The sequence below is a fragment of the Chelon labrosus genome (assembly GCF_963514085.1).
Source record: "Chelon labrosus genome assembly, chromosome: 4".
NCBI classification, from domain to species: Eukaryota; Metazoa; Chordata; class Actinopteri; order Mugiliformes; family Mugilidae; genus Chelon; species Chelon labrosus.
Window position 1 is genome coordinate 27,386,937 of NC_140340.1, and position 10,564 is coordinate 27,397,500.

Consider the following 10,564-nt stretch of genomic DNA (forward strand, 5'->3'; position numbering starts at 1 on the left):
CATATAAAAATGCATTTTATAAAGTTAACATTTCATTTTCATCACTTTAAGAAGCAGTTTAAACCTTTGCTGGGTTGGTGCCATTTATTCTTTTCATATAAATGAAAATCCTTTAAGCTCTGGCCCAACACCACTCTGAGACCTTGAAGACAAAACTACATGAAGTGTGTCTGTTCTTCATTGGGGAGGTATTGTACCCACTTTCCTGCATCAATCATCAGTAGAAATATTGAAGTGTAGTGAAACATCGACACTTGATTTGTGTGTCTCTTATTCCTCTTTGTCTTTCCTCATTCAGAGAGCAGAGAGAGCATGGCACAACACCTGCACCAGCTGGTGGATAACACTGGAGCAGCTCACATCTTCTCTACACTGAACACTTCCTCACTGCTGTCTCCAAAATGTCTGTGGACGCTGCACTGACAGCTAAGTGAACCACTGAATTCTATAAACCGACATGTCAAGATTTAGAGCCAAATTAATTCATTATTCACTCTGAATGAAAATTGTAATGGTCCACAGACATGGGCAGATGGTCCTCAGTGAACTGACTTTACACAAGGACTTTCTGAACCTGTGGACAAAGATTGTCCCTGAGGAAGACAGATACTCTCTGGACAAGATCCTGAAGAACACCGAAGCACAGAGGGCCCTTGTGTCTTCACAACCTTCACTCCCAAGTTTGTAATCATACCCATTCAAATGTAAATAGATGTTTCTATACACATCTTATGTTCATAACCACTGACTTAACACATTTTCTCCTTAAACAAATTAAAAGCTGGCAAGTAAAAGTGGACTTATCTGTCCAAATGTTGAGAAAAAAAAAAAAAAATGGTTTTATTAAAAACTTACCATCTTAAAGGGAATTGAACTTAAAAACAATGATTTGATCCAATTGTTCAGAATTCAGAATAGTGTAGATATGTATAATTCTTAAACAGAAAACAAATGTGATCAGGAACAGACAACTTTGGTAGACAAATTTATTTACAGTGGTCAAATTAAATTTCATTTTCTTCAAGGCACAGTTATAAGCATGAATACAGTACAACATAAAGCTTCAACATAAACTAGCCTCAGATAAATGTAAAAAGGAATAAAAATAAGCTGTACACAAAAATAAAGATTCAGTCTCTGGCCGTACTCCGGTTTACTCTGCGGCCTCCTTTTTCTTTTTCTTCTTTTTCTTCTCGCTCACAGGCGTTTCCGGGGTCTCGTCTGCTGGCTCTGCGACCTCAGTTTTTTGTTTCTTCTTCTTCTTAGCTGGAGTCTCGGTTTCCTCTGCTCCGTCATCTGTGGCAGCCGCTTCCTCAGATTTTCGCTTCTTTTTCTTCTTGCCTGGAGTCTCCTCTGCCCCGTTCTCTGCCTCCACCTCCATCTCCTCGGCTGCCTGTCTCTTCTTTTTCTTCTTCACGACGGGGGTCTCCGCGTCTCCGTTCTCCACCTTCAAGGACGAAATAAAACAGTCAGGGAATAATGTCTCGCTAATGTCTGGCCCAATTGTTTAAAGACGCTCGTGTGTGTGTGTGACTCTCTTCAGTGATCAGGCCCACTGATTGGGACCAGCCAATGGTTCGGAGTCAGGATGATTTAGCATGTCGTACACTGAGAAAAGACCATGTGTGTGGGTCCACTCTCAAATCAAAACATGCGGAGAGCAAATCCTAAAACCAAAGCTCACCTCAGCGTCGCCGTTGGTTTCTCCATTTGCTTCTAGTTGTTCCAACTTCTTCTCACGCTTCTTGCGTTTCTTTTCTTTCTTTTCCAGTTTGCGTTTTAGCTCGGCTGCGACGTCAGTAGCCTTAGATGGAGGGGAGGGAGAAAAACAACTATTACAATCCGGACGAAAGCAACAGACATTCACTAAAGAGTCACCGCGGCTGCGTCAGGCTCATTAAATCAGTATTTACCCTCACAGCAAGGTCGGGAAAGACTTGTCGTCATCATTCGCAGCATTAACATACTGAATGTATGCCTTTTTCCAAACTATGAAAACAGATTTGCTGTTCCAAGAAACTAATTTGTGTCTTCTCATACATTAGACCCAAGTCGAGGTACATTTTTATGCTCACCTCTTTCACAGCCTCTTTCATGACATCCACGTTCTTCCGTGGCACATCCCCCGTCTCGTAGAAAGACAGACGCTCCTCCACCTGTTCGCGCAGCTTGTCGCCAAACACGCTTGTGGGTAGCTCTGTAAGAAGGCAAACAAGACGAAGATCAAAACAAAGCCGTCGTGGGATTAAAGTGGGCTTATCGGCGTCCCAAAAGACACGCGGCTCTGCTCAGGAAATAGCTTCTCAACATCAACCCGAGGGTTGAATACTGTTGACGAAAAATATCTGCATCATCGCAATTATGCCACAAGAAATCTGAATTAAAACACAGGAATTAAATGAATCCGTCGTTCTGCAAAAGGCCGCCACTCACCAGAGAAGCAGTCGATACGGGAGGCGATGGTGCACTTGTTTGCCAGGTATCTGGAGATGCGGCCTTTATTCTTGGCAGCTGCGCGTCCAATGAAGGTCGAGTGGAAGATGAGGCCGTACTTGGGGGTGTTGCCTCGTGTCTTTAGGGCTCTGTGTGAAAATACAGCTGCTCACATTCAGGACTAACGGGAAATTTCAAGTAACATGGAAGCAAATGTGTTTTGGGCGATGACAGAATCTGTAGTACTAATTAAAAGGCTAGTATTTCTGACATTTGTGTTAATCTACACAAATTGTATTATGGCAAATGTATCTGCTACTTTAAATGATCTGAGTATAGAAGCAACCTGAAGAAGTGTTTAGTAGATTTCGTCCAACTAAATCCTATGACATGAATTAAATAGCCTGAAGTTTACTACTACATGTGAAATAGTTTCGGTCTAACTTTACTTGGACTCGGCTCTAACTCACTGCTACTATGTGTCAATCAGTAATCACACCAACATGTTGAATCATGATCTCATTTTCTACCTCTGTGCTGTGAGTGGCTGCTCAGACTGTGGGGGTGCATTTGGCCGAGAGGGATCACTCCAGAGGAGACCTTAAGTGTTTGTCTCCTCCAGTCACCCTGCTCTGCTCCAGCCCAGCCCTGCCATCACTGCAACCACTGTTTTCCCCAGCAGGGAGGGGGAGCCCCAGTACCTGAACAGGGCCTTCTCTGCTCCCAGGATCTGAACGGTCGACGCCGGGTACTTGGCCAGGTTGGTTAGACTGCCGGCATGGGAGATCAGACGAGCTCCAACCTGAACGGGAGATAAACCGGGTCAGTCTCACCCACTAATTACAAGGCATTTGTTTTTGATCTCAACGCAAATCAGGCTGACCATCAGCACCGGGTATGTTGTTCATCACACAGATTCAGTGGATTGACAGATTTTGGTATAACATCATTGGTCATAAATGTCAAACTATAGATTTCTATAAATATATACGACTGCTTACCACTTCTCCGATTAAGGCTGCCAGGTTTGGAGCCACTTGGCTCATCTTGGAACGCAGATACTCCTGCAGCTCCAGCCGATAAGCAGCCAAAGACACAACACGGTTTGAGAACCTCTCAATGTTGATCAGATCAATGGGGGAGATATCCATACCTGGAGAAAACAGATCCGAGTGTTAACATTCATGACAATGCCACATCTATAATACTGCACGCAGCAAAGGTTGTTTCTCCCGACAGGATCCGCAGTGAAGATTTGTGCCTTCACTACAGGTTTATGAGAGAGATACTCTACCCCCCTGTGTTAGGCACCAAGGACGATTATGGGTCCAGGGTGGGCAAAAAAGGGGCCCCAAAGCATGTCTATACTCTGATGTAAGATTCAGTGTGCTGACCCATAGACGAGCGAGACGCATCCAGGATGGCCTGAGCCTTGGCGCTGTCCATCACCACCTCCTCCAGGCTCTCCAGGCTCTCCTCTGACAGCTCCTTCCTGTTGCCAATGAGCTGAGCCAAGCGACAGTACATCGAGTTGTCGGGAACTACTTTGATCAGCTCTGGGAAGTGGTAGCCGTACCATTCACTGTAGACCAAAAAGAAATGCATTAAAACACCTGTGAAGCCACCACAGACCTCTCGATCCACAAACATCGGCAGCGCGTTTTGGTGAGTAAATGCACGCGGCAAGCTGTTCCACCCAACAGCAGTGCCCCACCAGACACCAGTTAATGTGCCTCCCGTTCCTATACAGTCAGCACTCCAGAGTGTGCCGTCTGTGGTAAGCATTAGGAGGACACTCAAAACTTAATGTGTTAACTACAAACACATTCAAAATATTGGAGTTAATTTATCATAGAAACCGCAAAAAAAACTGAGGTAGACGTTAAATTTTACAACTGACGACTCCGTGTCAACCAAGGCCTTGAGCAAACAAAACGTCCTCCTATCAAGCAGCAGTATTTTTCAGTGTGTGACGAGAGAAACCTACCGGACGCGCATGGAGAAAGTATTGATGTCTTTGTCCAGCTGATCCAACAGAGCAATGGACTGGATGATCATGTTGTCGACCCTGTTGACATTGAACTTCACTTTAGCTCTGGAGTAGCTGTGGCCGAGACCCAGCTGCGCCTTGGAGGCAGCCTGGCCGGTCAGACCCTTCACCAGGGAGTGGAAGTGCAGACGCAGGCCTGACAGGACAGGACAGATTAAGAGGGTTTGTCTGGGTTTAGAGGGGCAGTGGTGGGACAGCGCACGTCCAGTGGCTGTTCAGATTTTCAGTAATAACCTTCATAAATATCAGGATCAAATTCGCATCACAACACGCCACGTTTAATAGCAACAGAAATGTCTTGCTCCAAGCCCCTTACATCTACAGACACATGGCAACGGTGAACCCTTTCCTCACCTCTGGTTATCTCGGCCACCACTCCTCCAGTCTGGATAGAAAGGCTAAATTCTTCTTGTAAAGCTGCTCCGATCTTGCCATCGGAAACCCCCAACACGGCTTTCTTTTTTCCAGTGCGAGGCAGATTTGTCTCTAGGAACAACTTCAGGTCGGCGTGAACCACACCTGCGAGTGAACAAACGGAGGTTACTTATCTACGTATACAATTTTTTAAAGTATACACTCATTTGCCACAACATCGTGCATTATGTACCGTTACGGATTCTAGCCTAGCCCACTGACTAAAACAGGATTGTAAAAATAAACGTTATTTTCAGTTATTTTAACAAAACGAAAAAGCCCGGGTTTAGAGCTGGGCCGTACCTAATGAACAGGCAACTGAGTGTAGACCATGTGCATTCTGCCATGGATGGACAAGTTAACCAATAACTGTTCTCAAGAGAGACTCCAAATTAATACAAGCATTCAGAGATCTCGAATGTAGCTTGCTAGTACAGACGTTTTATCCATTATGGTGTTCCTCAGATGTTCAGGGTTGATATTAAATTGTCAGCACTTCAACTCAGTGGATTGACAGATTATAAAACATCATTACAACTGAGGATCCTTTAAATCGGGGTCAGGGCGAACTGAATAAATAAATAAATACTTGCCTTCAGAGATGGCGTTCATGTTCTCCAGTGCACCCTGTGCTGACTTGAAGGGGAAGAAAGCAGCCAGGCTCACCATGCTGTTGAACTTCCCCAGGTTCAGTACGCTCTCCTCAACCTGAACAATAATAAAAAATAAAATAAAAAACACACGGTTAGCCTTGCTCCGTGCGAAGGACAGCGTGATCCGGCAAGGAGTGGCGAGGAGAGAAGACAAACCTGAGGAAGCAGCATGCCGATCTCCTCCACCTCTTTGATGGCGAACAGCGCGTAGCCTGCCGCGTGCTCGAACAACACGTGTAACAACACCTGGGGGAAATAAATGGAGAGGACTGAGGAGGGAGACCGACAAATCACGACTTGAGGTAACACATGACAACAATCAAAGCTGTTTGTAAAAACTTCCAACAGTTAAAGTGTTTACCAAGAATCCACGTGATAACCCGTTAAGGCGTAAGTTAGTCTTATTTAAGGAATAAATGTAATGTTAGTGTCAACTATGCAATATATTTAAATGCAATAATAACTCCGTTAATAAGATCTGTACTTTAAACGCGTTTATTAATCACTACTGGTAACCACGAGGTCGTCTTGGTGAACCCACGTGTTGACCTGGGCCCGTACGTAACGTAAGCTAACATATGCTACCAGCCTAGCATAGCCCAGGAACACCAACGCTAACTCATTTTACACGGGCTCAAAGTATGCACCACTAAGTTTAACACGACTGCGATTAATACATATGCCCCGGTCTCTCGACAGTAGTGGCAGTTTCTATACTTCAAGCTAAATACAATTTTTTTTAGCTAATGTTAGCTACATAGGCGGCTAACAGCTCCTCTGAAGGCCTTCAACTCCAGAGCGTTAAACATGTAAAACTAGTCATTTCTGTTCTTTAAAAGTCAGTTATTACAAATAGCCTTTCATTGTATCATATGAACTAAAATATGCAACTAGATCTATCCACCCAGCACCTCTTCTCTTACCATGATTTGAAAATCTCTGCAGCAGCACGCAACGCGTGTCTGCTCCGCAGCTTCACCTCGGGAAAAAGACGGAGCTCACACGTTTTCAGCTTTCAGCAGGCTGCCACATGACCCAAATCCCGTGACAACGATCTAATATCGCGAGATCCGGCGGAGAATCTGTTTTATCTATCTATCTTTGACTTTTCTTTTTAAACTGACAAACATCATAAGTGCACAATTTAAATGGTTTTTAAAAAGTTTGTCTCTTGCCATTGACTACTGCACGTATTTGGTGGTCGTCTGGAATGAACTGGGCTTCAGCTTCCTAAAACCTGTATCACTGAAGTAGGATCAAGTTGTTGTTTTTAAAGAAAAACATAGAATATAACCAGATGCATCCATTAACGGGGAAGTCCACTACAACTGCAGTACTTAGTCAGCGAAGTAGTGACATGTTCATCTAACAAACTAAGATAATTAAAATATAAAAATACATTTTAAACCACATCTATTGTCTACGCATGTCTATTACTGAGGTGATGTGTGTCATTCAATCTCTTCAGTCCAAAGACTTGGATATCTTAGAAATACTAAAATACTAGAAAACATGACGTCACTGAACGATATATAAGTATAAAAATATCATAACTACATAATATAAATGTCCTGATGCTAGGTGAGAGAAAAATGTAACAAGAGCTTTTGCGTCATTGTGGACGTGTGTAAAATGCTTTAGAAGAGCCACACTCGTGTGCCTGAACGGCAATAAAGCAGACAGAACAATGGCAATGTTTTTACCTGAACACTTCAGCAGAGTATTCAGCAGTTACGCGTCATATTTAGGAAAAAAAGCATCAATAAAGTTCCTCAGAGTCATGAGGTTACCAAGTGACAGGTGTATGCGGATCTGCATGCGCACAAATAACAATTTAGTGGTAGATAATAACTTGGAGCAGATAATTTACGACCTGACCTCTTTGGGCACATTGTCTCCTGGCTCTACTTCCTTTCAGCATTTAATTTGGTGACCCAAATGAATGAGGTCATTTACAGATTAAACTTTGCTTCTTGATTTTGTCATTTTTACAATTTGTTTCATCTTCTTCTTAATGTGTTTATTTTCTGTCATGAATGATGAGTGATTTACTTTCTGTTCTCTGAGGATCCTGGAATTCACAATACAGCAGGACATCAAACTTATTCAGCGGCCGTAGAACACTATTCGGAAACACAAAGTTAGTTGTCAGTTTGTCAGTTCGTCAGTCTTGTCAAGGCCAGCATAGATACAGCATGGTGGGCTTACTATGCTAATAAAAAAATTCCTGAGTAATGTCTGCGTTTCCAGGAGCATGGAGGAGAGTGCTTGAAGCAGCCTGTTGAGGAGCGGATGTGAGGGAGGACAGTAAAAAGCTTAGGGATCAGGAGAGGGCTTGATATAAAGGCTGACTGGGACAAGCAGACGCTCAGACCAGTGGAACTCTGCTCATCCTGAAACACACTTCCCCAAGCTACTGACCAAGGCTGAAACAGCACGTGAGTAACATATGGCTTCTTCTGCTTCTCTGCCTCTCCCCTGCTGTCCCTCGGGCTTTCCCTCGCTCTCTCTTCCTTCTGCCTTTCTCCTCTTTGACGTCTTGCCTTCACCCGCTTGCATTTGTGTACAGAGCTGTCTTGTTGTTGTAAGTATGGCCGGTTTGCTCAGACTTCTTATCTCTCTTGTCTGTGGAGTAGGCTGTTGTTCTGCCTCACGTAACCCCCACACTTCTTTCCTATCTCTATTTGTCAACCTCTCCCTTGCATAAGCATGGGACACCCTGCGTCCTTCTCTCTGCTGCTCTCAGTTATGGCACACGCATAGTTTCTGGTACACACACTCTTCACCTCGTGTCAAAAGTTGACCTGTTTTCACTGTCACCTATCCTTTCCACTGCTGAGAAGGCTTTCCATAATTTCTGCACATTGCCTGAACTCAAGGCCGCTCACCCCTTGTCATGTGGAAACATAGACTGCATTGTGTGACCCTACTGTTCTGCATTGACCAACATGTGTGTTTGTGTCTAGGAGAGAGCAGAATGAGCATGCGCGGAGCCGTGGCTGCTTGTGTGGTGCTGGCGTGCATGATGGCACTGCTGGTCGAGAGGACAGAAGGTCACATCACTTTCTTCAGCCCAAAGGAGATGATGCTGATGAAGGTAATAAGCATGTGCGCAGAAGTTGACCCAAACTGGAGCTGAAAGAATGAGTCACTTAATTGCTCATCCAAGCAACACAAATGTAATCAGCTATTACACCAATCATTAATTGGTTTATAATCCCTGTAATTTATGTAAACACAAATGGCTACCATCCACCGGTTGAATCTTCTTAAATGAGAGGAATTAATTTCTTTCAAGTGAGCTTACTATCTTAATATGTTCAAACGAAAAATGCTCTAGAAAATTATCGTTTGTTTGGAATTTTAAACTGTTTTCTGACATGTCATGGAAAAAAATATTAATCTCCACAACAAGAATTATCTTGGAAATTAATCCAATTCAACAGCTCGACATGGAACAATAATGACATACTTGTTTGTGACGTGAACGTTATATTGTCCTGTGGCTCTGCTTGATGTCCATCAGTAGGACTACAAGATGTGATTAAGTTTTATTGTATGTAGCAAATAAGGCTGAAAGGGTAATAATCTGTAAATATTTAGGCCATCAGTTAACGTGATTATCATTCAGCAGTTTTACGCCATTTATTCCAAATTTCTTCCCCATTTCTTCTTCTCAGGTTCCAGTGTCTGAATTATTATTATTATTATGACCCACTCTTTTTATTTTTATTTTGTATCTTCTCTGACAAATTATACATATTTGAGTTTTGGTGTACAAAACAACGAATTAGATGATGATGGTGATCTTAGGTTATGGGGGCTCTTTTTTCCACGATTGCTTGGATTGTCCCTTTTTCCTTTCTTCTCCTTTTCTTCTCATGCCCCAATTTTATTTATTTATTTTTTGCTCGTGCGCTTCGTGCACTGGCATGGATAGGGGCCCACTGACATTAAGCCCAGAATTTGGTGCTACACCCCTGCACCCAATATTTAAAGAAGAAATAATTATTGGACAAACCAGCAGCTTTGAAAGTTGTATCCAACTGAAGACTAGGAAGGAAAGATTCTCAATTTTCTAGGTATAGTGTTGTGTTTTTCTGGTTTCCAGCAGGTCCCAGTTAGTACAATAAGCTGATAACCTCTCCACAGCTCAGGAAACAGACACAGGAGTTTACTGATAAAAGACAAATCTATGTATTCACTCACATTTATACATACATCTTCGGGCAAAAGAATGACCACACGTTGTCTCCTCTGTATGACAGTAGTTTTGTATTTTTCCGTACATATGCCTAAGTCTGTTTTGTGTTTGTGCGTCCTTGCTGCAGGAGCGAGAAGGCAGGAAGGACATGGAGCCTCGATCAGAGGACAGTCAGTTTGAAGAGGTCACCGTTCAACAGGTTCCTCAGATGGAACATGGTGGAAATCCTGTGAGCACGCATGCACGCACGCAAACACACCCACACACACACACACATACACTGGTGTTGTTTTCAACCGGCACACTACAAAACAACCCTGTCATGTAACACATGCGTCTTTGTGTCCAGGATAAAACCGTGGAGTTTGCTGTCCGTCTTTCACCCAAACAGCTGGATCACGTGGCTCCGGTGCTTGAAGAGATCATCCACGAAATAGTAGAGGAGCGTCAGAAAGGTATTTGATTGATGCATAGACACATTCATAAGAATAAAATAATAAAGCTTTGACCTTGTAACATTTTTATTATCAAGACTTAAATAGACTCTAGTGATGACGCTTTGATTAAAAGCCTCGTCAGTAACCATAACATTCTCTCATTATCCCTGTCTCCGCAGCCCAGTAGTGAGGCCTAAGTCACGAGGGGATGAACTCTGTATAAATTCTTCAAGAAGAACTGAATGTTTTATTGTGTTGTAATGAATCAGTCATTAAAGGGAAGTTATTAAGTCAATCTGGGTTTTTCTGTTGTCATTTCTGAGGAATCATGTCAGCTTACCGGCCACATGGTGTCAGCATCTGTCTCGTTTTC

The 10,564-nt window shown here is 43.2% G+C and overlaps 2 protein-coding genes across 3 annotated transcripts; one reads left to right on the forward strand and one right to left on the reverse strand.

Annotated features, from left to right (window-relative positions):
- Positions 1–972: 972 nt before the first annotated feature.
- Positions 973–6,534, reverse strand: nop56 (NOP56 ribonucleoprotein homolog). The gene is made up of 12 exons (XM_084543586.1): positions 6,474–6,534; positions 5,707–5,796; positions 5,491–5,605; positions 4,838–5,002; positions 4,421–4,619; positions 3,828–4,015; positions 3,435–3,586; positions 3,135–3,235; positions 2,434–2,582; positions 2,076–2,197; positions 1,685–1,804; positions 973–1,447 (listed from the first exon to the last, which is right to left on the reverse strand). The coding sequence occupies exons 1-12, from the start codon at positions 6,474–6,476 to the stop codon at positions 1,154–1,156; spliced, it is 1,698 nt and encodes a 565-aa protein (XP_084399712.1). The 5' UTR covers positions 6,477–6,534; the 3' UTR covers positions 973–1,153.
- Positions 6,535–7,623: 1,089 nt separating this feature from the next.
- Positions 7,624–10,473, forward strand: mlnl (motilin-like). Of its 2 annotated transcripts, XM_084542647.1 has the most exons (5): positions 7,624–7,988; positions 8,517–8,647; positions 9,882–9,983; positions 10,104–10,209; positions 10,371–10,473. In XM_084542647.1, the coding sequence occupies exons 2-5, from the start codon at positions 8,528–8,530 to the stop codon at positions 10,376–10,378; spliced, it is 336 nt and encodes a 111-aa protein (XP_084398773.1). In that variant the 5' UTR covers positions 7,624–7,988; positions 8,517–8,527; the 3' UTR covers positions 10,379–10,473. The 2 variants fall into 2 exon arrangements, with proteins under 2 accessions (XP_084398773.1, XP_084398772.1); XM_084542646.1 differs by lacking the exon at positions 7,624–7,988 and having other exon boundaries at positions 8,095–8,647.
- The last annotated feature ends 91 nt before the right edge of the window (positions 10,474–10,564 follow it).

What these genes read in the sequence shown, in the direction of transcription:
- nop56 (XM_084543586.1), bottom strand. An exon ending in TGCGTCTCGCTCGTCTATGG is followed by an intron (nt 3,587 to 3,827) that starts GTCAGCACACTG and finishes TGTTTTCTCCAG; the next exon opens with GTATGGATATCTCCCCCATT. An exon ending in GCAGAGAAGGCCCTGTTCAG is followed by an intron (nt 2,583 to 3,134) that starts GTACTGGGGCTC and finishes ATTTTCACACAG; the next exon opens with AGCCCTAAAGACACGAGGCA.
- mlnl (XM_084542646.1), top strand. Translation starts at nt 8,447, where the DNA reads ATGTGGAAACATAGACTGCATTGTGTGACCCTACTGTTCTGCATTGAC. An exon ending in AGGAGATGATGCTGATGAAG is followed by an intron (nt 8,648 to 9,881) that starts GTAATAAGCATG and finishes TCCTTGCTGCAG; the next exon opens with GAGCGAGAAGGCAGGAAGGA. An exon ending in TGGAACATGGTGGAAATCCT is followed by an intron (nt 9,984 to 10,103) that starts GTGAGCACGCAT and finishes CTTTGTGTCCAG; the next exon opens with GATAAAACCGTGGAGTTTGC.